Genomic DNA, 26,646 nt, shown 5'->3' with positions numbered 1-26,646 from the left:
CTTACATAGCTGGACTTGGTACCAACCCAAAGGGCCACCACACCATGCCATGACCCCAACTTCCTGACCCCCACGCAGTCCCGCACGCTTCCCCGTCCTCGACGATCCCAGGCATCTCCTGACCTGATGCCCAGTCCTTTGTAGGTGGGGGAACCAGAAGACGTCGGTGTATGGGGGGAGGATGCCGGAAGCTGTGTCTACCCCATGGGGCTCTTCCCCGCGTTTGGATGGTTCTCCACGTTGCTTCGGCATGGATCAGAGGGACGGGGAGGAAAAGGAGCATAACCTGGCCCGGCGAGATGGCAGACATGTTCCAGGGTGAGCTGATCCGGGGAAGGGGGTTAAGTTCAAGGCCCTTCCGTCGTCTTTTGGTCCTAATGCTTGGTCGTCCTTCAACTCATTCACTCCTCCTATTTCAACATCGTTTTTTGCCTCTCGGTCAACCTCAGGTAGAAGCCTCAGAAGACCACGTTACAGCTCTTAATCCATCACCGCGTACGCAACACCATGGACGTGGAGAAAACCGATCGGTCTTCGGACCAGGTCGAGGACATTAGCGCCGAGAAGCAGAGCAACCATGGCGGCAACCTCATCATGCCCGCCAGCCTGGCGGCCCTAGGCCAAGAGGAGTATGAGAAGGTGGGAAAGCGGGCGACATTGAAGATGGACATGGTGATCATGCCAATCATGGTAATCATGTACGTCCGTAAGTACATGGCACATGGATCTCCCCCTCTACCTAAAGGCCAGGAACTGACGGGGTGAGCCCTCAGTCAACTATCTCGACCGCCAGAACATAGCGAGCGCGAAGCTGGCCAACATCACCACGGACTTGAACCTAAGCGAGGTCGAGTACCAGACCACCGTCAGCATCCTCTTTGTCGGTTACAGTGAGTCCCAAGTCCAAACCATCTTTCAATGCCATCTACCCTTCCTGGTACCCGATGCTGACCGGAACACGCCGTCAGTCCTCATGCAGGTCCCCTCCAACATGATCGTCGGCAAGATCAAGTGGCCCGGCGTGTACATCTGCGCCGGCATGGCCGCCTGGGGCATCATCTCGACGCTGATGGCGGTGGTGCACAACTACGAGGGCCTGCTGATGGCGCGCTTCTTCCTCGGCTTCGTCGAGGCCATCTTCTTCCCCGGCGCGCTGTACTTCCTCTCGCTGTTCTACAACCGGAAGCAGTTTGCCCTGCGCACCGCCATCCTCTACTCGGGCTCGCAGCTGGGCAACGCCTTTGGCGGCCTGTTTGCCATTGGCATCCTGAACCTGGACGGCGTCAGGGGTCTGGCCGGTTGGCGATGGGTATGTTGTGGGGTTCCACCCCCTCCCCTTTGTTTCCTCTCTTTCTATCTCTCTCTCCTTTCCTCCTCCCTGACCATATGATCATGGCTAAAACGAAATGTCATAGCTATTTCTCGTCGAGGGCGTCATCACCGTCGGCCTCGCCATCCCCTTTGCCTGCATCCTGCCCAACTCCAACAAGAAGATCCCTACCCTCACGCAGCTCGAGTGCGAGTGGGTGCAGTACAACTTTGCTGCGGACCAGGGCCAGGAGGACGACTCGGGCGAAGTCGCGGCCCTCAAGGGCTTCATGATGGCCGTCACGGACCCCAAGACGTGGATGCTGATGGGAATTCTCTACTCGGTAAGCATGTCATTCTCCCCTAACAAACACCCATGAACCAGAAAGGGGAACCAGTCCTAAAACCAGACGTCCTCCAGACCTACATCGTCGGTGCCGTGGCCAACTTCTTCCCTTCCGTCGTCGGCGGCCTCGGCTTCTCCCGCACCATGACCTACGCCCTCACGGCGCCCCCCTTCATCCTCTGCGTCTTCACCATGCTCCTCAACGGCTTCCACTCGGACCGCAAGCAGGAGCGCTACCTGCACATCGTGGTGCCCCTGGGCGTCACCCTCGTCGCCAACGTCATCGCCGTCTCGACCATCAACATCGCGGCGCGCTACGTGGCCATGATGTTGCTGCCGGGGTCCTTCTACGCCGCCGCCGTCGTCGTGCTGTCATGGATCATGGGCAGCCTGTCGCAGCCGTCGGCGAAGCGGGCTTCGGCCATCGCGCTCATCAACGCCATGTGCAACACGCCCAACGTGTGGGGCAGCTACCTGTACTACGGCGCGCCGAGGTACGTCTCGGCCTTCATCGTCAACATCGCGGCGACGGGGCTCGCCATCGCGTTCGCGACAGGGACGAGGATCTGGCTGCGGAGGGTGAACGCCAAGCTGGACCGCGGCGAGGACACCGGCAAGCATGGGCCGACGCAGGCGCAGGTTGCCGGGGGTTTCAGATATCTCCTCTGAGTGTTGTGTTTTATGTTTCCCGGGCTGTGAGTGACTCAAGAATAATGTCTAGGGGGTTCTTGTTGTGTGTCACTTCCATCGTCCATGAGCACAGAGTGTTCACAAATGATGAGACTCCAGCCTCTTCCATAGTCTGAAAAGTGTAATAAAATTTTGACGGTATTATCTGTCTTATCAATAAAAGCCTCATAGTTTGAACATGTGTATCCATCGATGGCCACATTGTTTTGCGTTTGGGTTGACATCGAAGGTCGTGTGTTTGTTCCACTAGGCATTGTGAATCATGGGAACATTGACTTGATTTTTAACTTTCTTTCAGTCTTCAAGCGAGAATTGATTGACGAAATCCATGAATTGTCTGGGGTTCATTTCTGCAAAAGCCTACAACTTCACTCTCCCCGTAACCTCCTTCTCCGCTCGCTCACTATTCACCATCTCAGGCACAATGTCCCCGACGGTCTTCGCCCCGGCGAGCGCCATATTCGTCTCCAACTCGTGCCTCAAGATCCGCACCAGCCGCCTCACGCCAGCCTCCCCATACCCCGCCGTCATCGAGTACAGGAACGGCCTCCCGATGCCCACGGCCGTCGCCCCGAGCGCCAGCGCTTTGAGGACGTCCGTCCCGCGTCGGATGCCGCCGTCGACGAACACCTGGAACCCGGCCCTCGTCTCCGGGGCGAGCAGGTGCGGCGCGTACCGCCGGATCTCGAGGAGCGTCACCATGGGCGACTGTGCCGTGTCCTGCGACCTACCGCCGTGGTTCGACAGCACGACGCCGTCGACGCCGCGCTCGTGGGCGATGAGTGCATCTTCCACCGACTGGACGCCCTTGATCACGATGGGCAGCGACGTCGTCTCCCTGATCCATGTGAGGTCGTCCCACGTCAGCCCGGCGTTCAACAGCCCCGACGCCGTGGTCTTGGCCACCCCGCCGGCCTCCGAGAAGGGCTCGTCCCCGACGGTCAGGCGTTCGTCGCGCTCGCGCTTTCCGATGACGGGCGAGTCGACGGTCACAAAGATCGCCCGCGCGCCCAACCGCTCGGCTTTGCGGATCGTGGCCTGCGCCTTGTCCCGGTTCCGGTCGACGTACAGCTGGAAGAACAACGGCTGCGCCTCGTTCGCCCTGGCCCCGAAGATGCTCTCAATCGACGCGCTCGGCTTCGTGGGCATGCAGTACACGATCCCCTCCTCGCCCGCCGCCCTCGAGAGCAGTGTCTCGGCCTCCGGATGGGCGTACTTCGCCTGCCCCGTCGGCGAGATGTAGAACGGCAACGAGGACGGGAGGCCGAGGATGGTGGTCGCTGTGCAGACGGTGTCGACGTCGCGCAGGATCCGCGGCCGGAGGGCGAGCTTCCGGAAGACGCGGCGGGAGTCGTGCAGGCTCCGCTCGTCCTCCGCGCCGGAGGAGTAGTAGGCCCAGCCCATGGGCGAGAGATACCTCTCCGCGACCCTTTCAAAGTCGTCGACGTTGATGATGGCGCCAAGGTGCGGGTTCGCCGCCGGCTCAGGCTTTGCGGTAGCGTCTGTCGACGGCTCCTGCGGCCTCGGCAGGGTCGCCGGGTCCACGGGTCCCAGACAGCGGTCCGGAGAGAGTGTTTCTGTGATGAGATCCGGGTTGTGGATGGAGTCGTAGTCCTCCGTGGCGTCCCGGCCGGCGCACTTGATGATGAGGTTTGCGCCGCCGGGGTGCTCGTTGAGGAACTCTGCCGGGAGTCAGTTCCGGAGCACTTTAAAACCCGACAAACGAGGCAGACTGTTGGTTTACCTGTCACATCCCACACCTGACCGTGGACCACGACCCAGCATGAGTCTCTGGTGTTGTTCTTTGCCACTTCTGTCCCGTTCACAACCATGGCGACAGTAGATGAATCTTTACGACTTGTCGAGAGGCCGAAGCAGCGAGAATACGGGATAATCCAGGCGTCATTCGTGAATATGGGGCTCTCATTGTTTTCTCCGAGGAGTTTGGCTACTTTGAGATGGGAAGTTGGTCTTCTGGCCAAGTAAACAGGCGATGCCGTACCCCACGAGTGCCCCGCGAACGTGTATGAGTGACTCCACTAGTCCGCGAGGGTGAATCCGGGGATGTCGGTGGGGGTCAGTCAAATGTGTTCATTCACCGTAATCTCGAATGGGAGTCTCCGAACCAGCGGCCTTCACTCCGACTGCGCGCTGTCTTGAGGTGTCCAAGACATCCCGACTGGCAACATGACGACAAGACTGGTTCGGGATCGAGCCAAGTCTCCCCCACCGAAGGAGCCTGCTTGCTGCTTTCTCCTCACGAACCCCGCGATGGGAGCTCCACGAAAAGTGGTGCGGCTCCGCCTGGATGTCATCCAATTCGTCAAATGTCGGGAAGTGAAGTTGTCCCTGTTGCTGGGCTGATGCGGAAAAGTGCCCGGAGACGGCCTCAAAAGGCCCGGGGGTTGTCCGGGGCCCCGGTATGGGCCCCCCTGTGAGTGACTGACTCGGTCATGCGGGGAAATGCGTGTCCAACAGGCATGCTTTTGCCCTGATGTTATCCCATCATTTTACGATGTACGAGAAAGTAAAGTAGCGTACTAAGTAGGTGTTCTCACCCATAAAGTCAAGTCAGTGACGCCCTCGTATGGTGTCAAAGGATAAGAGAACCAGCGGTTTACCGACTTGCCTTGATCTTCAATGGGAGTTTTGCTGGCAATTTGAGATGGAGGATGGTTAGGTCTCGAAGGCCGGTTCAGGTAACAACAAAGAGATTTGATCAAACCTGCCCAATGACGCGGGGAGCAATGGTCGTATGAAACAGGCCATTGAGCTGCTACGGCACACGAACCCGATTGCTTGCCCCCTGCTGAGCTTCGACGTGCTTGCCGTCATTGTGGTGGAGACATCTTGAAGCCCCCATGAATGATGAATGATGGGAGAGCCGAGAGTCTGAACGCAGCCCCCCACGAGTGGGGGGCTGCGACATTCCAATGGCCGCCTTTGAAGTCTGGACCACGGGAACACCTTCAAAGACCACATGGTTCAAACCAAGTATGGTCAACTCTAAAAGCAACTATTCATTGGATTACACTTTAATAGCGAAGAGCAGATGAGTCGCCGTTGCTTGCCGATCGATTCGTCTATCAAAAGTGGATCGGAAAACCCGGAGGTGAGATACGTCTTGTTTAAGCTAAATCGGTAGTGTTAAGAAGGCGACGACGTAATGACCTCAGTACAGATGAGTGTCAAGCCTTTGTTTTGCAAAGCGGCCCTTTTCATACCGATTAGGGAGCCAGAGCCTACAATCGCGTAGTTGCGTTCTCATCTTGTCGAAATGACTATTGATTCTCGTTGTTCTAGACCATTGTCATGAATCCATCTTCAAGCTCATCAAGTCAAGAACGCATAACACTGGCAACGCTGTCCTAAAGTTTGCAGGTTTCAATCACAGACTCAGTGAGCAAAGGAGCTCTGTATGAGCGCATCTCAAGGTGCAGGGTTGAACACTTTCCATACGCCGTCATGATTTTAGCAAGATTGACGCAACATTCTAGCGCCTTCAAGTGTAGTCCTCGATTGAACATCTGGTTGTCGACACAACATAAACAATCCCGGAAGACTTTGTCTATTCTGAGTGGGCCTAGCTCAGTGTTTCCATTAATCTCATGGGTGTAAGTCAACCAACACCAGCTTATCAAACAAAAAAAAATCAACTCAAATCTTGATTGTTTCTCTCCTCAACTGTATCATGCCACTTGAGAGTTGCTGCTGGTACCTACCGTCTTGTGAATACACGGAATAGTTGGACGTAGTAGGATCGCCATGGACCAATGCATGCATCTGTGCAGCCTTCCTACCCAGCCCCTGAACGTGTGGATCAACTTGCTTATTGGGACTCTTTAGTTGATTACTTTTAGACTAGCTCAGATATCTCAGCCACTGTGGCACACCTACACCCCCCTGAGCCGTTATATCGGGCGGATATTAGATGCATGCTCGGTGGCGTCGGCGGCGTCGGTCGTGGTCTAGAAGCCCGCCGCCGCCCCATCCACCCACCATCTCTTGTTGGGAACAGATTATTGTCCCCCTTCTCGCCCCGTGTCCGTACACGCCTCCTTTCTCCATCCCGTGTCCGTAGGTAGCTGAAGCCGCCCGCTCGTTCTCGACCGCCCGTTTGGCCAACACGCACATAGACAGACGACCTGGGACCGCTCCAGCCAGAAAGAGCTCGCGTGGAATGGAATCCCGTCAACGCAGCCCGACCCCGCTTTTGCGGACGTGTCGCATATGCGCCCATGCCAAAATCAAGTGTGACCGTACCCAGGACTCGGGCTCCTGCGATAGATGCCTCCGTCTGGGCAAGGAGTGCACCTACGCCGTCGCCCGCGGCCGGAAGCCGCCGGGGCCGCGATCAAGGTAAATAGTCTCCGCTTGTCTAACAATATACCGGAAGAGAGAACCCAGGCCGAGACTGACATTGCCAAAAATATTGTTTTAAAAAAAAAGATCCAACAAGCTGCTCCAGGTTCCGGAGCACCCGGCTGCTCCGAGCGTCACCGAGAGCCCGCCGGTCTCCGAGAGTATCACCTCCGACCAGAGCCGGACGCCGCCACCGCCACCGCATCCGGCCTCCTCTTCCGGCTCAGCTGCAGGCGACCCAGGGTCTCAGTCCCGCCAGGCCGACCTTGGCAGCGGCAGCGGTAACGGCAACGGCCCTCACGACCCCTTCCAAGCCGGCCAGCTGTCTCTCGAGCGGGGCCAGGAGCTTCTTGATAGGTTCCGCAAGAAACTGACGCCCCATTTCCCCTTCGTCATCATTGCCAATTCGGTGCACGTGAGTGCTCTGAGAAAGACAAGGCCGGCACTGTGTCTGGCGCTCCTCGCCGCCGCGTCGCACGACGATGTCCGGCTTCAGAGAGCGCTGGGCCAGATGTTCAACGAACTCGTCGCCGCACGCCTGGTAGCAGGGAACTTTACCTGTTTAGATGTGCTCCAGGGGCTGCTCGTCCACCTCGCCTGGTAATGGGACTCCGCCCTTCTCAGTGTGTCTGTTGCACGTTGTGTTGCCAATAATTACTAACCTCATCTTCCAGGGCCCATTTCCAGCCCAGACCCAAGAGATACTCGCAGCATCTTCACCTGGCGACTAGCATTGTCTCCGACTTGCGCCTAGACAGACCAAAGAACCCTCGGCGTTGGAACGTGGAGGGGATGAGTGCGCCGCATGACAATGTCGAATCTTTGGACGAACAGAGGACTTTCCTCGGGACGTACTATCTTTCATCTTGGTGAGACTTTTTTCCAGGCACATCACGCAGCTGCGATTCGTGGAGCTGACCACAAATGATCCCCCAGTACGAGCATCGTGCTCCAGAAACTTCGCATAGTCACTTTGTCCAGTTTCATCACAGAAACGGCGAACCGGCTGGCCGAAGTAGCCGAGTACCCTAGCGACCAGTACCTACCGTACATTGTTCGCCTACAACGGCTCGCCGAAGACATCGACGATGTCGTCAAGAACGAGTCGACATTGGATCCCATGCAGATACAAGCGTCCGTCTCGGAGGCCAAGGAAAGGGTTGACATGTTCAAGAACAGCCTGGGATTCTCCCTCAGCGACTGCCGTAAGCACACCCCATAACAAACGAGAACGGATCCAAAGACCTTATTCCCCCCGTGCTGACTATTACCGACTCCTATAATACAGCTCTGTTGGTTCCCCAGCTGCACACGATCCAGCTCTGCTTGAACCAGCTATCGCTGCCAGAGGCCCCCTTCGGACTGAGCAACCCTCAAAACGCTCCGATGCAGCGGCTCATCGCAGGCCTGTCCGAAAGTATCGTGTCCGCCAAATCCCTCGTCTGCGTCCTCCTACACACGCCTCCCGGCCAGGAGGTCTTCTTCCCCAACATTGTCTGGGTGATGCTCCATTGCGGCTTCACGCTGGCCGCCCGGCTGGACCTCTTGGCCGCGGACCCGAGGATAGGCTTCATGGCGGAGCACCTGCGGCAGTTCTCGGACATTGCGCACACCATCCGCCAGGTCGTCCTCCGACTCGAGTCCGCGAGCTCGCCAGACCTCGACGACCGAGGCGATCGCGACAGCTTCTACCACTTTGCCATTCGTACGAAACGCGTCGAGAAGTTCTACCTGGAGCAGCAGCAGCGGCAGTCCGACCTCCTCGAGCAACAGCAACAGCAGCAGCAGCAGCAGCAGCAGCAGCAGGACTTCTCGCCCCAGAATTTACATGTCACCATGCCGACAAGCACAGCCGGCTTCACGACCATGGGCACACCCGCCTCCGACTTCTCGAACCAGAGCCAGATCTTGGATTATTCAGTCGCGCCTTCGGTGTTCTCGCACGCGGTGGCGCCCATGGACGGAAACGTTATGTACGGCGGCAACCACAACAACTTCATCATACCCAACACGGGCGCGATGAACTCGAACCCGGAATACGTCATGGACGCCCTCTCTGTCCTGCCCGAATCCTTCATACCGTTCAGGGGCTGGGGTCCCGTGGTGGGCAACGAAGACGGTGGTAGAGCGCAGTTTTGAGCGTGATCCTTCGGAGAGGATCCGGACGTCGTATGTAGTGCCACAATACCGCGGTGGCGGGTTCGGGCACGGAGTCGGGAACCCATTGCTTGCTGCTCCGCACCGGAACGTGCAACACAGTAGACCAAAGCCTTGCGGCAAGCACGGGATGAAGATCGAGGCACGGAATATGTAATAGGCCTATCCTGCGTTGGCGGTTTGAGAGATCGCCCCAAGGGTTCACAAGACGATGTCTTCAATGCCCGGTTTTAATGGAACTGGGTGTAGGATTCTGATTCCGTGTCCGTAGTTGGGTGTACTTGCACTCGGAAGCATAGGCGAAAGCTTCACATCATTGCCAATGTTTCATCGCGGTATATAAGACAGACCGCAACTTCACTGCCATGATACACTCAACCATCTCAACATCTAACCCGAAGTCATAACAACTCCCTCCCACCACCAGTGCCCGTATCTTCCACAAACATGCGCCAGACACTCCCCCTCGCTTCAGCTGTGGCCTTGATGTCCTTGACGCCTACGGCCGTGGCAGACACTCCGCCGTACCAGCCTTGTCCACTGCTGAGAGCCTATTACCCGGCACTGACGATCAGCAAAGAAGCCGAGACGGTCAAGTCCTTCGCGGCAGATTTCACATCGCTCTTCGATCACCTCATCGAATCGAACGGCTCTGAAGACTTTGGCGCGATCACGCCCAACACCACGTCCTTCTCAGTGGTATTGTTCTCCGGCTCCGAAACCACCGACGACGACCCTATCTTCTTCGAGTACCACTACACGGCCCCCAAAGCAACAAAAAACTCCACTGTCGACGCAAACACGATTTTCCCGCTGGGCACCCTCACCCAGCTGTTCACTGTCTACTCGTGGCTCGTGGAAGTCGGGGATGGGCACTGGGATACATCCATCACCGTATTCTTGCCGGAGCTCAACGACGCGTCTGCGGCCGATCTAGCTGTGGAATGGGACGATATCACCGTCGGTGCGCTGGCCGGTCATATGTCTGGGCTTGCTAGGGACTGTAAGTTGCTCCCAAAGTCAACAACACCCGCGACTCCGTTAAGTGTTGCTGACGGTCGTCGCTTAGCCCACGCATGCATTCTCAGTCAGCCTTGCCCCCGTGCGGATTTCATACAAAATATTGGCGGCCAAGCCCCCCTTTTCTTGCCGGACACTACACCCGTCATCTCCAACGCTGCGTTCCAACTTCTAGCGCTGGCCTTAGAAGCCCAGAGTGGCAACAGGACGCTCGACCAGGTCCTGTCAACCGGGCTCTTCGAGCCTCTCGGCATGGCGAACAGCGGCCTTCTGACGCTGGCGGAGAACACGCAGGTCTTCGCCCAGGACTTAAATGGCTCTGCTATCGGGGAGCCAGGGTAAGCATACACAGTAATCCTCCTCCTTCTATCCACAATGGACGGCTGACCCTCTGGGAAGTGCCCTTTCCATGCTCTCCACCGCCGCAGACCTCGCACGCGCCGGCCACGCCATGCTCAGCTCCCGCCTCATCTCGCCCGCCGCCACCCGCCGCTGGCTCCAGCCCGTCGCCGACACATCGAACCTCCGCAACGCTATCGGCCGCCCCTGGGAAATCTACCACGCCGGGCGACAGGGAAACAGCTCGATCCTCGACGTCTTCACCAAGACCGGCTCGATCGGGCATTACGCGAGCTACTTCGGTCTCGCCCCAGACTTCGACGCGGGGTTCGCCATCCTGGCGCACGAAGCGGAAGCCGCCCGCGGCCCGGACCTCAACGTGTACGCGGACATCGTGTCGCTGGCCGTCGCGCAGCTGCAGGATCTTGCCGCTGCCGAGATGGCGGCGCGATATGCCGGTACGTTCGTCGGCCCCGCTGGCACTGCTACCTTCACAGTCTCCGGCGACGGCCCGGGCCTGGCTGTCTCGAGGCTGGAGGCCGGCGAGGTCGATCTGCGTGCGGAGATCGCCGCTGCCGCGGGTGTCGGGCTGGAGGACCTCGACTTCCGCCTGTACCCGAGCAACGTGGCGACCGAGACGCGGCATCAGTTCGTGGCGGTCTTTCAGGACAAGGGCGCACCGGTTGACATGGGCACGCCAACTTGCGTCACTTGGCAGGATGTTGGTGCTTTGGGGTTGACGTTTGATGTCCGAGTTATGTTCGATTTGGACATGTCTGGAAAGGCCACTAACGTCACCGTAGCTGGGGGCTCCTTGTCGTTGATGAGAGTGGCTTGGTATCCAGTGCAACAGCAAAGGAGTCGTTGGAGCAGGAGATACATCAGAGTTTGAATCTCATTCTGTCGTTGGCTGCTTTAAATAGAATATCTTTTCTCGATAAAGGCTTCAAACCCAGAAAATAAAGAACGTATTCACCAGAAGAACAAACAGAATGCCACAGTGTTGTTCCGCTTATAGCTGAACGATAGGTGGCAAGCCTCGACACTCGGTTTCCAGTGTCTAGGCATTAAAGGCCACTATGAGTCTAACACTTTGAGCAAGAAGTCGGATCAGAGACGGCAAACAATACATTCAGTACTTGAGTTTCACTCCTCTCAGAAAGGAAATATATTCTACACGAAGGTGTCCAAGCCTTCTCCCAGGTAGAGGTGTCGAAAGTTTTGGCGCACACTTCCTATTGCCCGCATGGACCTCTACAAAGTTGAGTACCGGGAGGAGGCAGGCATCGCGCGCCATCAGGCAATATACCACTAGACCCAACAGAAGCTGCTGTGCATTGTCGATGAAGTCCTGCAGCTTATTAAGTTCCTCGGCTCCGCAGGCCCATTTTCCTCCGCCACTTGCCATCTGGACCGAATTCAACGTTCGCGTTTCTACCTCGAAGGGACTGTGAGAAGTTCTGTCGTTGATGACATTGCAACTGCTGATTGCCGTGAGCCATTACAGGGCGAGTGCGGTGCGCATCTTGATGATTTCTGAGAATGAATTGTTTTTAAAAAAAGAATAAAAAAAAAGAATGCAGAGTTAGGCTCGTTCACGTAGTAAAGTCATGGGCTGTTGAGTATAGTCTCATTGTCACCCACAGAGCAGTTATGTACTATCTATGATGATGGAGATATGAGGACCTAGTGGTGGATTTACAAGAGAAGCCGAGAACTAAAAAAAATAAAAAAAAATAAAACCTAAATAAAAGAAAAGGAGAGAACACCCCCAAAGTTGCAACCAATACTAGTGAAACTCGCCAGCACTACAATCTATCAGCTATAATCGCTTGGCCTTTGCGGGCCTCAACTAACGGGCTGCCTCACTGGCGGAGGAGTCCTCCTTTTTTTCACACAATATCAGCTGTATTCAAACCTACCGCATTGCAAGAAGGCCAATTCGGTGTTGCATAGATGAAGCAGCCCCACTGCCAGCCGTCAGGATGCGAAAGATAGGCAGGACTGCGCGATAGCTGGGCTAAGCGGCACAGTAAAGCTATTGACCTATATGTCTGGAGCGTGCAAGAAAATGGACAGTGAGAAAAGCAAAACAAAGCAAGGGAAAGCAAACTAAACTAAAGAAGAGCAGTAAATGTGAACGTACGTGTAACAAAGTAATTATGTCTCTAGGCTGGCCTTCATTACCTAGGTAATTGAAGGTGTGCTAGGAGACAAGACTGTATACACTGTAGGTATATGTGTCTATACGTATAGGCAATTAGTAAATACTATCCTTCTATATACTTCTGAATACTAGCACTAGGCTAGAAACACATTATCTACTGCAAAGATCTATAGGTAAAGATGTGAGTAAGCTATACTACTCACATACATTATACATGAATAGTAGTTTAGGTTTATTGAGTTGTGAATCTGCTTAAACCGCAAGCTAATGTCTTCTCAAAGTGCTTAGGATTCCGATCTTCAATTCCTGCCTTGCACGTCGCTATTCAGAGGCCAAAGATTGGCACTATAATGGAACCTGCTATAGTTTGCTGCTGTATTACAGATTATGCCCGGATGCGAAGATGCCTTTTGACAAGATGGGACAGCAGATTAGTCTATCGCTTCTAGTTCCTGACCAACGGAAGAGCGAAGGCTACCCGATTTTTCGGCCTCGGTCTTTCGGTCGCGGACTAGCTCTAAAGGCCGACCGGCCAACATTTGGGCCGGGTAAAGATGCCGCTGGACTGGCCTGTCCCGCAGGGATGCGGTTCATGCAAATGTCGCCGCAACCCACTTGTTACGCCCGTGTGCGCGGAAGCTCGGACTGCCGCGCGCACCCAGCCCGTGACGATCGTGGGAGCCATGGGAGTCATGGGAGCCGTAGGGGCCGTTCGGGTAGCTGGCCTCTACTGTAGTTTTCCTATACTTTCATTACAGTACACGTCCGCAAGGATGCCAAACGTCAGTCTTTTTTTCGCACTAACCGGAAGTAGAGAGTGATAGTCAGGCCGGCATGCTTGTAATACCACGCAAATTGTCTTGTTATTAAGAATTATAAATACTTCGCTCCTAATTTTTCACTGCGCTAATGTTCGGGTCGGTTGTTCTACCCGACCGTCAGACGAGACGGGGTTTAGGTCGAAGAAAGTTAGACCAGGCATTGGTGCAGTAAGGCTGCATGACTGGCAAGGTGTTAATGGCAGACGAGAACTTGTCAGACAGCTTGTTACTCGGGGCATAAAGGAAAGCGAAAGCGAGATCTGCCTACATTGATATGTTAAGTTCAATGATTCATTCATTCATATCTTTCAGCCGCCAAATGCCGGTGGGACACTCCTTGATCTTCGCATTATGGTTATGCAGTAATACAAGCTCGGCGCGCGCGATGTTTGAGTTTGGCCCCTTTAACTTTGAGATTTCCTTGTATTGTAGGCTGAGAGACAATAGGGGGGGACGCAATGTTCTGCTTTCATTTATTCTTCTACGTTTTAAAACACAGAGTGTTTACTGATCCGTTCTACATTTATCTCTGGTCGCGTAAGGACGATATTCGCCGGTCACTACAATCGGCTTTCAAGCTTCTAGTCGATCTTTAACATGCATTTCGCCGCTGTCGTTACATCGCTCCTTGTAGTGGGTGCAGTTGCTGGCCCATTCCGCCGTCAGTCCACGAGTATCAAATTTAGCAATAACACGTCCCTCACTTTGCCAACTCGAATTCCTTATGGTACAGTCATCGACAGCTGTACCGTCGAAGACACCTTTGCCCTTACTTTTGATGATGGCCCGTTCACGTTCACCAACCACGTTCTCGACCTCCTCGCCGAGGCTCAGGTCAGAGCTACCTTTTTCGTTACCGGCAGCCTTTTAAGCGACATCAGGGAACAGAAGGCTGTCATCCAGCGCATGCTCGACGAGGGCCACCAAGTCGGCCACCACACCTGGAGTCATGCCGACCTCGCTACAACCAGCGACAAAGACGTGGTTACGCAGATGACCAAGCTGGAGGACGCCTTCTTTGACATCATTGGGAAATGTCCCACATACATGCGTCCTCCCTACTTCAGCTGGAGCAGCGCCACTCTGTCTATAATGAAGGATCTCAAATACCACGTTATCCGTGCCGATATCGATACGTTCGACTGGAAATATAGTTCGTACGGGAACCTCACCGGTCTCACACTTTTCGAGAATGGCATCGACGCTGGGGGCACCCTCACTTTGTGCCACGATGTAAGTCGATCATGGCAGCAGTCGCAATAAGAAATGTATAGCTAACTAGTCCCAAGGTCCAAAATAACACCGCCAATGTTCTGCTTCCTGAGCTCCTGCGCGTCATGAAGGAAAAGAACCTAAATGGAGTCCCCGTTGGCGAATGCCTGGGCGATCCCGAGGCCAACTGGTACAGGACCGAGCGCATTGTCCCAGTTCAAATGAACGGCGTTCAAGGTCTAGCACCAATACCTCATGGGACGGGTTCGATATAATAGAACCTCATAATGACTCCGGTAGCTATGTGTACGATTGTGTTCACACTGACTTGGGAACATCAGCGTATAATCAGTAAGAAATGACGAGACGGAAAGAGGCGTTCGCTACAAACATGGTGGTGATTTCTAGCGCGGCCTCCATGTCAGCTTGGTAGGTCACACAGACTGCGAATAAAAACGGTCTGTTCATAATGTCCTATAAAGAAAATTAGTAACGCAAGCTTCCTGAATCTTGATCTATTGTTGAAATTGGCGTTGGTTCAGTTCTGAAATGTAATTTCAATGCCCTCGAAATTCTAGCCGATTCCATGTTGGCCTGCTCAGTCACGGCCCACACAAGCGCGGCTCAGGTCTTTCAACAGACCAATAAGTGTCTCATGGTATTTTTGTTTTGTGGCCTTTTAATCCTGCCGGCTTTTTTACTTACGGCCGTCTCAGTTTTTCAAAAGACTGGTTTCACAAACAGATCTCGCTGACTGTGAAACGAAGGAAGCGCCACGTATCGAAAAACATCGTGAGATTGGAGCCTTGGTCGGGGCCCGAGTTGACCGTATAGACCATAGTCAAAACCTGCTTCTACACAAACAACATTGGGAATTCTCTATCTGTTGTGGTATTTCCAGAAGAGGGTCACTGCTATATGAAACAGGTCTAATTCCCACATAAGCTGTTAGATAGTTGCAGCAATCACAGCAACAAGTTCCAACAACTCGCACTAATACTCACCAGCTCAAGCCACATTGTTTTTCTTGATAGGTACAGGTACAATGAAGATGAAATCGAAAGTTCTGTTTGGTCTCGCGGCATTCGAAAAGTTGGTTTCAGGAGCTGCTCTGAACGGGGGTTTCAGCGGCGACCCAATCCCGGAAACTGGCAAGCCCAGTTGCCAGCACTTTGAGATATTTCCGGGCTTTTGCTAAGCAACAGGTATGATATCACCGCCACCGGTATACTGAACGCAGAGGCGCCAGGTCTGTGTGGTAGGCTTTGGTCGAGCTTGAGACGGTTCCCAGCTTGCGCTGTTGCGCATTTCCCAGCGTGCGAGGCAACAATTCGAGGAGAAGGGGGGTTCCATTGGACCTTCGAGGCCTCGCCGCTCTGCAACCCCGGCATGATACAATCTGCCTGGTGGGAGGCTTCAAGAAACGAATCTGGGGCACTCCAGTGTGAGACAAAAGGTTTGTTCGACCTTTAGATGGCGATGGACACAGTCCCAGACACAGACAGCAAATGACAGAAAGCTCGAACAATTATAATCCAATTCGATGTGTGTTGAAAGAACCGAACAGTTCTACATGACTAACTGATACCAACTCGATATGACTTGAGAAATTGCCTGATTTCTCTCTGTTGGTTCGTAGGGATCGGGGCTGCCGAATTGGCGTATCGGAGTTAAGGGAGGATCGGAGTTAAGGTGGGCGGCCCCACTAAAGGCCACCCACCTACTTCGCAGGGCCACTGCAAGGCACCCCTGTCTACTATCCTTCCTTCCTTCATAGCTGCACCAATTGACCAAAGTGAAGTTATCACGACTTTTATCGATATATCGATTCCCCTTGTGCCAACACTCTCCATTTCCCTCAATCATGCTATTTCGACGATCTTGTCCTTTCATCAATCCGAGTACGCCAACTTCTACCCCATAGCGCCACGGCCAAGACGCTCAGCGATCCGATGACTAGAAAAGCCGCTGAAATGGTGCTGAACCAACCGACGCCGATTTTCTTGATGGCTGGAAGCACCACAGCCGATCCGGCAGCACCAAAAAGATACCTTACCATGAAGTTGCCCGCTATCACCTCCGCACTCCGACCTTGGATCACGTCCAGGCAGTAGGTGTTGAGGCTCGGAAAGCAGAAGAGCTGCGACACCCCTCCGAGAAACATGAAGACGACGGGCACGGCGACACCTCCGGCGCGCTGTTGGACGGTCCAGCCGTAGATGAGCATGCAGCACGGTAGGGCCGCGCCGAGGAAAGGTATGCAGGAGCGAAGCCGGTCTTCGGATATCCGTCGTCCGTGCCGCTCCGCTATCCAGCGTCGGACCGTGTAATCCGCATACCGTCCGCCGACAAGCGTACCGGCAAGGTAGCCGCATCCCGGGGCGAGGTAGAAGAGGCCGGATTGGGCGGGCGAGGTGAGAGAGAAGCGTGGGTTGAGGACATATCGAATGGGGGTCAGCATGCCGTACATGTTCCACACGAGCGAGCCGCTGGCGATCGCTACGAGAACGAGGTTCGGGAAGCGGAAGAGGCGGATGACTCTGATAGGATTGGTCATCCCCCAAAGAACGCCGATCTTTTTGGACATTGGTAGACCTTTGAGCTCTGCGCTCTTGAGTTCCTGCAATGTCTCCGGCATGAAGAACAAGGCGCCGCCGACACCTACACCGGCGAGGGCAGTCTGGAGCCAAAAGATGGCGCGCCACGATGTATAAGTCACAATGATGCCGCCAAGGACCGGTCCGACGGTCGGTCCGATCAGAGTGCCGGACAGGAACCATCCCATGGCGGTGGCGCGCCCCGTCGGATGATACAGGTCGCCGATGACAGCGGGTCCCGTGACGAGGAATGAGGTTCCGGCGAATGCGGTGAGCATTCGGAAGACGAAGAAGGCGGCAATGTTTGGGCTCAGAGCAGTGCCGATGGAACATCCCAAGAATAACGATGCCGTGACTGTGCAGGTCTGAATGTTTCCTTTAGTCTTCCCTCACATCATGTCTGAAGTAGGAGATATGGTGACCAAATTCAAGAAAGAGTGGCAAGTTGATCTGCTGGAGGGGATGTGTCCTGGGGGGTGGCTTACCCATTTCCGCCCGTACACCTGGCTCAAAGGACCCCAAAAACATGGACTGATAGCCATGAAGACGAGATACAACGCATTGCTGAGACTAATGATGTCTCCGGTCGTTTTGTACTCTGCGGCGACTTCAGGCAAAGCCGAAAGCACCGCCGTGCTGGAAATAGGCGACAGCAAGCCGCACCACGATATCACGGCAACGATGACGTGCTTGCGGTGTTTTGAGAAGCGGTTGTAGGCTTCGTAAGGAATCTCGGCATGAGATTGGTGACGCGAGACTGGGTCGTCTTGGAAGTTTAGAACCCCTGAGGGCAGCTTTGATAGCATTGAATCGCCCGGGATCTCTATGATTTGATGAGTCAAAAACATCCCCGGTACAAAGGGGGGAGGGGGGAGGGGGTCGTAGAACCTCTGTTATGGCTTTTTGATCTCGCAGGAACAATATCCGCATACTCCTCGATATCCTCATCTCGCTGATCTGACGAAGTCCTCCGGGAAGAGTCCATAGGCTCTTGCGTGTGTTTGTTGTTGTTCATGGCGGTCCATAAACTCCTTGATCTTGAGTCTTTTGTTCTTTCTTTCCCAGCCAAAGTGCAGGCTGCACGAAAAAAGAAAAGAAAAAAACAGGGGATGTTGAACCGAGAAAGAAATACAATTGATTTCCGCAGCTGACGGATATGGGGCCGCTAATAAGACGCCGACACCCGTTACTAACCCCTCCACCACCAGGGGCCGAGTCGGCAGATAACCGACGCTTGGCTCCGGACATCGGATAAGTTGGGCTTCTCGGGAAGGACTTTGGGAACTTCTGGGCGAAGCTGGTAATGCTCCGGCTCCGCAGAACTTGACTCAGATTTCACGGCAAGACGGCAACTGTCCGAGACGTTCAACCACTTGTTCCGCACAACTCGACCACTATGACGAACCGATTCAACTGCTTTACAACTTTCTGCACTCTGTCATGCTCACCGAGCAGGCGATCGTCCAAGGTGCCGAGCCATGCAGCGGTGTGAGCATGCATGCGATAAGCCACAGGGAGCGGCTTTCGGAGGGCCGATCCAGACGGATGACCTCCGACGCCGGAGCCGACCCGTTCTGTAACCGATTTGGGCTCTTCCTTGCTCCACTGGATTCGTTGGAGGTGTCGAAAACGCCCCCAATTCGAACGCCATCCAGCAAGGATCCCTTATCTGTCGGCTGTCCGGAAATAGAAGGCGAAGTTTCGGTTCAATGCCGTCAATGGATGAGAGCATGTCACCTTGCCCATTGAAAGCCCGCCAGGCTTATCTTCACCAAAAAACTCGATACTTGTTTGGGTTGGGAAATTTTGAATGCAAGATGTCGTTAGGTTCGCCGGCGGCTCTGTCACGCCGGAGACTGTGGTGCGTTTTCGGGTCGTCGACGAAATAAACAGGGCAACCCCCTGATCAATCAGTTGAAGCAAGGACTTGATTCCCCCCCCCCCCCCCCCCCCCCCCGGATATGGGGAACCATCTTGGCCTCGAAAACGATCCGAGGACCGGCCCCTCCGGTCTTCCGGCCCCGCCGGGCTCGGCAACCGAGCCGGCGGTCGTCAACGTCGGCATCGAAAGCTTTGTCCGCCGGCTGGCCGTCGCGTGATAACGTGCTTGGAGCGGGTATTAGGCACTGCCCGCATATGTACGCCAAAGAAACCCGATGCGGACCCTGAGCTGAAAGAACAGTAACTTAAACAACCCCTTCTCAGGCCCCTTGACGTCTGACCGGGCCGATTCATTATCTTCCCTTGGGCAACAGCAACATCCTTGTATGAAACCGAAGCTGAATGGAAATACCTTCGCAACATGTTTTCGTGGATCATGCCTCTGCGGCACAGTTGGGGCAAATTTCCACTTACGCGTAGCGTCAACACGGCCCTGGCATGAACCCCTGTTCCCCGGTGTCCGCTAGGCCTGGTCCAGTTGTATCCGATACGATCGCCTCATGCAAGAGGCATTCTTCATGAGGCTGCCCAGCACGGGGGAACCTGTGTAAACCTATCGTACCAGCCACGATCCCAGGCAAGGCTGCTTTTCTGCCGTTACTTCCCCCCCGACGTGCGAAGTCAGGTGGTCGGGGTTCCAATTTTGCCTCTTTGAGCCGACCGAACCAATAGCGTCATTTCGATGTGCATGAGGGAACCTGTCTTCAGCTTCTTGGCGAGTCCACCACGTGCTCGATCGGCTGGTTGACGACGCTCCTTGGGCTGAAGCTTCAAGTCCCCGAATCTGCTGCCTGTCTCAGCCTCAACCTTCAACGGTGGTGCTTCTCGTTGCCCGGTTTGCTTCTTATTGGCGAGTCGCGCGACTCAATGTTTCCATCAGTCTCGTGCTCGTCCTGCCCCTTGAAGAGACCCTTTCTTTTCATTTGAACCCCCATCGCCACGTTGTATCACCGTCGATCCGATCCTCTCCGGGTGTATAAGCCTACAAGGCGGTCTGTAACACCCCCCCACCTTGTCTGGAGCGTCCAACATCACACCCACAACTCCAATCGTCATGGCTGTCGACGTCGAAGAGCTTATCATAACGCCGTTTCGTGAGGTGGTGGAGAGGGGGAAGGAAGCCGTGTCGAACGCCGAAGAAGCGCAGACCGACGACCCGGAGCAGGCCAAGCAGATGATGAAGTCCGCAGTGGCTATCACCAAGGAGGGCGAGCGCGCGCTGAAACGGCTGCAACCGCTCTGGGACAGCCAGGTTGAGAAGCACGGTGACACATTCAGGGACATCATTGCGGACAACGGTAAGTCTTTCTCAAGTGATACTGAGCCCAATATGACATGGCTAATGGGGCCAAGACGACATTGCGGAGAAACGGCGAGTTCTTGAAGAGCTCTTGTACGACTTTGAGGATTTCTTGGACCTGGAAAGTTTCGACTCATCGAAGTTCGCCGAGGTCCAGGCCGCAGCCAGATCGTTCGCTCTAGACGTGTTGGACTCGATCAAAAGGATGAAGATTGAAACCAAAACTCCCACAACTCCGGTCTCGGCGTTTCCACCGTTGCCTCCATTGCCTCCTTTGCCGCCGTTACCGGCACAGCCTCCGAAACTCGCCTCCCAGCCCGGACAGGCGCCGCCGTCGCGAAGCGGCAGCCAGGCCAGCGCCAATTTCTCATTGTTTCCCATCGTTTCCCGACAGCAGCCGAAACGGACTGCGACCAGAAGCTCACACGGGTCAGCAGATGGAGCGACGCCACGCCGGAACTCGTCCGTCGCCAGGTCCGCTGCCTCTGACACTAGATCTTCGCACGTGTACTCATCCGGCAATCAAGATACGACAAGAACGAATGTCTCGGCAGCCTTCGATTGCAGGGAAGAGTATCGATCATCGTCCCCCGATGTTCTCGGGGAAGAACTGAACCAACTCAAGATCATAACATCACAGGAACCACCGCCACACCCATGGACATCCAACTGGATCGAGGAACAAACTTCAGCCCCGAGGCCCCGTCGCCATGTACGAGGAAGTATACCAGAGGACTCGGCCGTGACAAATCATGCACTGAGCGATAGCGCGACTGCTGCTCGTTTCAACAAATACGGCCTCGACAACAGCATCACTCCGCAAAGCTCCGTCTTCGATCCCACCAGTCCCTCATCCACTACAAATCGAACATCGGTGTACTCAGATTCACCAACACAATCGTCCACCGGACCGTCGCCCAAACTACCTGTGAGCGAGATGCGATTATCCTCGCTAGCGGCGATTCACTTCGGGCCGACCGTTTCCATGAGCCTCCAACCCCCGGGCCACTTCAGTGACGGTCTGATGCTGGCTGACGAGCAGGCGGTTTCGGAAACCAGCACCCAGCGCCACAGGTCCATCTCAACTCTCGCAAAGGAGGAGGATTGTTCGATCGGGCCGAAGAGCTCCTTTCACCAGCTCAAGGGATTCTGCGAGGGCGCACAGTCGTTCCGCCGGGGTGGATACTGGAATGGCCTCAAGCAGGCCATGGCATATGTTAGCAACAACTTGTTCCCGGCCTCCGTGGTTCGGCACGGCATTCTTGCTTGAATTTGTGACGCTGATAGAAGACCAGGGAGAACCTCTCGCGATTGGGCGGTGCCTGAACTGCGAGTATTATCACATTTACAAGGAACTCACTCTGGACAGTGTTGGTGATTGTAAGTACACACTTGCTCAACTCATCGTCTCTCCCAGTGTGAGGTTTTTTAACCTCAAAGCCAGCGCGTGCAAACTTCCTCAAGTTCGGTTTGCTGTACCGTATGCGGTTCTTGATCAAGTCCCACATCCCCGCTAGGACAACGTCGGAAATCCGTTACGCATGTCTCTTTTGTATTCGTGCCGGCCATACGGTCCACGAGGGCGATGCGACCGTCTTCCAGAGTGCCGACCAGCTTCTCAAGCACCTGGCACGTCACCCTCAGCCTCTTCCCGCCGTGCCCGGCGTGACGGTGCTGTATGGCCAGGTCGACAAGGACCACCATCAGATCGAGGACTACGATATCCACTTTCCGTCTCCGCCGGCACCGAGCCCATTCCCCGAAATCGACACTTTCGCCCAATTCCCCGTCGCCACGGCCTTGAAAAGCCACGTCCAGCGATGGGGCGAGACCCTGGCCCGCCCGGACGACAGCACGGACGTGTTGAAGTTCTTCGTCGGGGCCAAGATCGTCGGCGTCGAGTTCCCGGAGAAATGGGGCGGCAAGTGGTGCATCGGCTGGCATGACGGCGTGCGAGGCGCCTTCCCGGCGAAATACGTCGAGATCGAGGGCCCGAGACAGAACGAGATCTCGTTCCAGGCCACCAGTGCGGTCTCGTTGACGACGAGGTGGAAATGGGACCCCCCGGACAGTTCCAGGATAGGGTGGCTCACTTTCAATAAGGGAGAGACGATCAAGAATGTCGGCTGTACGTGCTTACGCCCGTGAAGTCTTCGGTGAATGTAATGTATCAAAACTGACCAGAGGCGCACACAGGGCTGTATCAAGACCATTGGTGCTGGTCAGGGACCAATAGTAAGGGGAAGTTCGGCATCTTTCCGCAGTCTCACGTCAACCCCAATTCTCTAAAGGAGGGCGCCATATCATCGGCCACGAAGCGGCCACAAACCAGTGGCCCAATGAGACTATTTAGTAGGAGAAGACCGAGTAGTACAGCATCTTCTATGAGCGGGGATACGTAAGATAGACATGCTCTCTTGACTGTTGGCAGCTGCAAGATGACGAGAGCAATTGCAAAAACACAATGAGCTGACAGCAGTGTTGGCATTGCCTCCAAAGACAACCCGGCGAGACTCATATTACATGTCATCACCTGTGCTTATTCCACCAGGCCTCCCATTCGTGACCTCGTAATGAACACTCTGCCCTTCAAACTGAGGCGTCTCTGCAATATCATGAGGCAGGGTGACTGTCTCGGAGTAGACCATGACTTTCAATGACGGGATAGTCTCTCGAGGGACTTGGTCGCCGTGGATCTGCAACTCTCTCCGTTAGTCTTTCACTTCTTACTTTCGACTGCAAAGTTTAAGGTGACAGGGAGTTCTCTTACATTCACAACACGCCAATGGAGGTTTCGGATAAGGAACGGCAAAACGTAACCGGGGCTCAAGTCGCCTACCCGACAGCCGTAGTGTTCTTCTTGGTTGTCCCAGTACGTCAAGAGTGCAGGGGTCAGCGCCACGGTGTCCATGTACTTGAGTCCAGAGGCTTCTTGTTTGCTGCAGTTCTCGCAAGCCCTGGAGTCGATGGCGGCTCTCGAACTGGCGAATATTCCACTGGAGCCGGCGAGATGGGGGTCGGTAGTCCAAGTCGCCACCTCCGGACTAAAGTCTCCCAGGAAAAAGAAGATTACAAAAGAGCCGTCCAATGAAAATCTATTCGCCACGTCAGAAAGTAGTTCCATGAAGCTTTAATGGTCAAATGCTACAGAAGAAAGAAAATCTCCTAACTGAAGAGCAGGCAGCGCTGTGTATAACCAGGAACCAAAGGGAGTATTCCGGATAGGCTAACGGACTCTGGGACTTGACAAATTGGAGATGACTTACTTGTCGACGCTGAAAGTAACGTTCCATTGTGTCATCTTATGGTGTGAAATAACATCCCCCAGGTGTCCGTAGCAGTTGTTGAAATCTAGGTGCTTGGATGGAAGCGCAGTAGAGAGTACCAGCTGAGAAAGTTGTTGTGGGGTGATTTTGCTCGAAGAGCCGGGGCCTGTGGTCCCATCGCCACCACGCGCTTTCAGTTTTCTTCCGAGAGAGAGATCCTTGATCGCCGCCTTGGCTCGAGTCGCCAGGCGCCTAGATACAGATACAGGCGTGTTAGCTGCTGAGATCTTTGCGGTCATAGGCGCGGCCATGGATCCGATGAAAGCCTGGCGGCTGCTCAATGGAGTCGTTCCGTCTATTAGGACTTTGGATGGGAAGAAGGGCATCGGCTGGGTGATCTGGCGCTTCAGCTGTGTGCGGGCGTTCTCATCAGCTGGTCTGGGGCTTCTGGGCGCCAGCCACCCGAGTTGGGCATTGGCCCAAGCCGTCAGAGACCGAACCACGTCTCCGGATCTCCGGGCGGCGGCGGTCTGGGGGTAATCATAGCCGAGGTCCAAGTGGTTGCGGCAGTCGTTTGAAGTCCACCAGATGGGCTTGGAAGCGGCAGTGAGGCCTTTGCGGAAGGGGACAAGCGGGGTCCGGGGAGTCTCGGCGAGGCGGCCGGGTTCGACGAAGTTACCCTCGGGGACCTCGAGCGACGTCCACCAGGCGACGGATTCTGGATCTCGAGAGTGAATGCCTTGCCAGATAGCTAGGAGGCGATCAACGTTGCTGCAGGCGGTTAGAACAAATCGAGACGCATGAGATTGCAGCTCATGCTACATACCAGTGATGAAGCCAAAAGCTTGGGTCGAAACTACGAATGGTCAGGAACGTTAAGAGAACGGGTACGTATGATGGACCCACCCTGCGAATGCGGGACTGCCCATATGGCCGCTGGAGCCGCGAGGACCGGTAGCAATCTGAGTGTGTATGTCGTCGTGGAAACCCTCAAGTGAGTTGGCGTTGTAAACGGTGGAGGCTGGATCTCTTGTTCTGGGATCCCAGTGGTTAGACATCTGGGTCCACGTCTGCCTGTCAAACATGACATGCCAGATACTCTGAGGCGCTTGACTGCTAAGGCCGCTCACGGGGTTATACGCGTTGTCGAAAGCCCGTATCACATAACTATGGTTTGCCGACTGGGAGGCGGCGTCGAGCCCCCGAATAGTGTGATCTCTGGCGGCGGGAATGCGGTCATACATCGACCAGTCAAAGCCACCTCTGCTGTCCGGAGGGAAGTTGAACTGGTAAAGCGGATTTGCCATTGGCACCCATCGAGACGGGTTCTCCGGCCGACGGACCTGGATCTGAGGAAGCGTGAATATTATGGGCAGCCCATAGGTGAAGACGTCCCCTGAAATGAGCTTTTGGCGGGGAAGAAAGGGGTCAAAGTAAGGGATCCTGAACCGATCTAGGGCAGCCTGCGCCTTGAGCTTCGAGGCAATATCGGCCGCATGCAGATACAATGCTTGCTACAGGTGATGTTAGTGCGAACCTCACAGACGCAGACGAGGGGTGTCAGAAAGAAAGACTCGCCTCGAATTGGGCGACATACACCCGGTGCCATGTCGGAAAGACCACAGAACCGTGCGAGCAGTAGCCGCTTCGCGGGTCGACGCTGCCCGGGGACGAACCGAAGTCTGCGGTCGTGACGCCGTCCCACGCACGCCACGGTTGGCCGTGGATGCCGCAGATTTCGTAGTACGAAAAGGGATCTTGCGAGACCTTTTTGTTCATGAAAGCCTCGAGGGCAAGAAAGTAGAGGTTTGCGAGCTCGACGTCCTGGAGGAAGTCGTCGATTTCCAGCCGCAGGGGCTTTTCGCCGCCCTTGGGAATCACCCCGACAGTGAGGCCCTTGGCTTGGGCAGCTTTGAGTGCTTTCACATCCACTGACATGGTTGGTATGAGTGAAAGGGGGGTTTTAAGGAAAGCTTGACTTCGTAGCAGAATCCGATGCAGCTCCAATAGAGAAAAGTTTGTCGTGTTTTACTGCACGTCGGCGAGATAGAAACTGTTATATAAGTATGAGGAAGGTCTCAAAAATTATTGCGTTTCCTCGATACCTAGATTGAACACCATTGCATCCACCTGATGAGAATCGCTCGTTGTTAGAGTTATTATTTATAAGGATGGTGTAGTGTTGCTGACGCCGAGCCGCACCGCCGATGGCCATCTGGCTCTAAGATGCCTTGAAATCTGCAATCGCAGAGACTAAGGTGGAAGGATGTCTGCTGCCGCTATCACTAACCCACAGAGAGGGTTGTCTCAGCTTTCCACTGGAATCCAGTCACTTGATTGATTATCCGACGGCATATGCCTTTGGTTGACCAACACACACTCTAGCACCCAACTAGCATACACAGACGGCGCCGAAAAGCCGGTAGTGCTAGTCTGGCCTTTTTGTCACCTGGTCCTGGCTGAGGGGTGTCTGTGTGTGTGTCTGAGTTGGTAAAGCACTAGATGGCTTAGAGGTCGGCTTAAGCCTGGTGCCTTCCGGTTCTCATATTAAAAGCACCGAGATGCGCCGTTGATCTATAGACTTCGGCAATAGAGAGAGATGCTGCCGCCTCGGTCTGAAAGATTTGGCTTTCTTTCCGTCGAACCAGATTTCGGAATCTGGCCAGGTCATTAAACATGTTGCTGGGGGCGGGGTCTCGGAAAATTAGGAGATGGGGAATGCACTGAGTGATGGTTAAGTAAAAGCGATTTAGCAAATCTGGACATAAACTCCTTTGTGCCTCCATCGCTTTGGTCACGTTGGTTTTGTCACTCTTGAAGACACAAATACCACCCGCATACATGACCTAGCACTGACCCCGCCCGCTCTGAGTGTAATAAGTGGATTGGTTGGTTGGAAGACAGCTATAGATAAATAAAAAGAAAAGGAGCAGAATAAGAAAGAGAGAGAGACCGGAGAGATGAAGACAGGAGTAAAATAGGGAAAATGAAAAGAAAACGGAGTCTAGGCATTTCAGAGACACTTGGGTGTGAACAGTTGCCAGTTCAAGAGGGACGGACGCGTTGAAGAGAGTCTGTAGACTTGGGATTACTAGTTTGCGGAATGTGGTGGTTGTAGTA

At 54.7% G+C, this 26,646-nt stretch overlaps 8 protein-coding genes across 8 annotated transcripts; 5 read left to right on the top strand and 3 right to left on the bottom strand.

Annotated features, from left to right (window-relative positions):
- Positions 1–174: 174 nt before the first annotated feature.
- CDEST_07700 (Putative major facilitator superfamily, MFS transporter superfamily) lies at positions 175–2,481 on the top strand. Its single transcript, XM_062923859.1, has 5 exons — positions 175–706; positions 774–890; positions 969–1,309; positions 1,416–1,652; positions 1,730–2,481. Exons 1-5 carry the CDS (start codon positions 508–510, stop codon positions 2,321–2,323), a joined length of 1,488 nt encoding a protein of 495 aa, XP_062779910.1. The 5' UTR covers positions 175–507; the 3' UTR covers positions 2,324–2,481.
- A 191-nt stretch (positions 2,482–2,672) lies between these two features.
- Positions 2,673–4,314, bottom strand: CDEST_07699 (Putative FMN-dependent dehydrogenase, cytochrome b5-like heme/steroid binding protein). The gene is made up of 2 exons (XM_062923858.1): positions 4,089–4,314; positions 2,673–4,026 (listed from the first exon to the last, which is right to left on the bottom strand). Exons 1-2 carry the CDS (start codon positions 4,174–4,176, stop codon positions 2,705–2,707), a joined length of 1,410 nt encoding a protein of 469 aa, XP_062779909.1. The 5' UTR covers positions 4,177–4,314; the 3' UTR covers positions 2,673–2,704.
- A 2,076-nt stretch (positions 4,315–6,390) lies between these two features.
- Positions 6,391–9,291, top strand: CDEST_07698 (Putative zn(2)Cys(6) fungal-type DNA-binding domain-containing protein). Its single transcript, XM_062923857.1, has 5 exons — positions 6,391–6,703; positions 6,794–7,306; positions 7,381–7,575; positions 7,643–7,911; positions 7,995–9,291. Exons 1-5 carry the CDS (start codon positions 6,525–6,527, stop codon positions 8,843–8,845), a joined length of 2,007 nt encoding a protein of 668 aa, XP_062779908.1. The 5' UTR covers positions 6,391–6,524; the 3' UTR covers positions 8,846–9,291.
- A 1-nt stretch (position 9,292) lies between these two features.
- On the top strand, positions 9,293–11,114 carry CDEST_07697 (Putative beta-lactamase/transpeptidase; the record flags this gene model as incomplete). Its single annotated transcript, XM_062923856.1, has 2 exons — positions 9,293–10,221; positions 10,283–11,114. Exons 1-2 carry the CDS (start codon positions 9,311–9,313, stop codon positions 11,112–11,114), a joined length of 1,743 nt encoding a protein of 580 aa, XP_062779907.1. The 5' UTR covers positions 9,293–9,310.
- A 2,693-nt stretch (positions 11,115–13,807) lies between these two features.
- On the top strand, positions 13,808–14,697 carry CDEST_07696 (Putative NodB domain, glycoside hydrolase/deacetylase, beta/alpha-barrel; the record flags this gene model as incomplete). Its single annotated transcript, XM_062923855.1, has 2 exons — positions 13,808–14,443; positions 14,500–14,697. 2 exons carry the CDS (start codon positions 13,808–13,810, stop codon positions 14,695–14,697), a joined length of 834 nt encoding a protein of 277 aa, XP_062779906.1.
- A 1,244-nt stretch (positions 14,698–15,941) lies between these two features.
- Positions 15,942–18,268, bottom strand: CDEST_07695 (Putative major facilitator superfamily, MFS transporter superfamily). Its single transcript, XM_062923854.1, has 3 exons — positions 17,908–18,268; positions 17,505–17,842; positions 15,942–17,384 (listed from the first exon to the last, which is right to left on the bottom strand). Exons 1-3 carry the CDS (start codon positions 18,032–18,034, stop codon positions 16,290–16,292), a joined length of 1,560 nt encoding a protein of 519 aa, XP_062779905.1. The 5' UTR covers positions 18,035–18,268; the 3' UTR covers positions 15,942–16,289.
- A 1,746-nt stretch (positions 18,269–20,014) lies between these two features.
- Positions 20,015–22,662, top strand: CDEST_07694 (Putative SH3-like domain superfamily protein; the record flags this gene model as incomplete). Its single annotated transcript, XM_062923853.1, has 5 exons — positions 20,015–20,258; positions 20,314–21,476; positions 21,556–21,634; positions 21,705–22,388; positions 22,457–22,662. 5 exons carry the CDS (start codon positions 20,015–20,017, stop codon positions 22,660–22,662), a joined length of 2,376 nt encoding a protein of 791 aa, XP_062779904.1.
- A 114-nt stretch (positions 22,663–22,776) lies between these two features.
- CDEST_07693 (Putative tyrosinase copper-binding domain, di-copper centre-containing domain superfamily) lies at positions 22,777–25,464 on the bottom strand (the record flags this gene model as incomplete). The annotated part of the gene is made up of 6 exons (XM_062923852.1): positions 22,777–22,956; positions 23,031–23,355; positions 23,527–24,297; positions 24,353–24,382; positions 24,433–25,040; positions 25,126–25,464. 6 exons carry the CDS (start codon positions 25,462–25,464, stop codon positions 22,780–22,782), a joined length of 2,250 nt encoding a protein of 749 aa, XP_062779903.1. The 3' UTR covers positions 22,777–22,779.
- Positions 25,465–26,646: the final 1,182 nt, after the last annotated feature.

The sequence above is a fragment of the Colletotrichum destructivum genome, chromosome 5 (assembly GCF_034447905.1).
Source record: "Colletotrichum destructivum chromosome 5, complete sequence".
Classification (NCBI taxonomy): Eukaryota; Fungi; Ascomycota; class Sordariomycetes; order Glomerellales; family Glomerellaceae; genus Colletotrichum; species Colletotrichum destructivum.
This window is presented reverse-complemented; position numbering and strand designations above follow the sequence as displayed.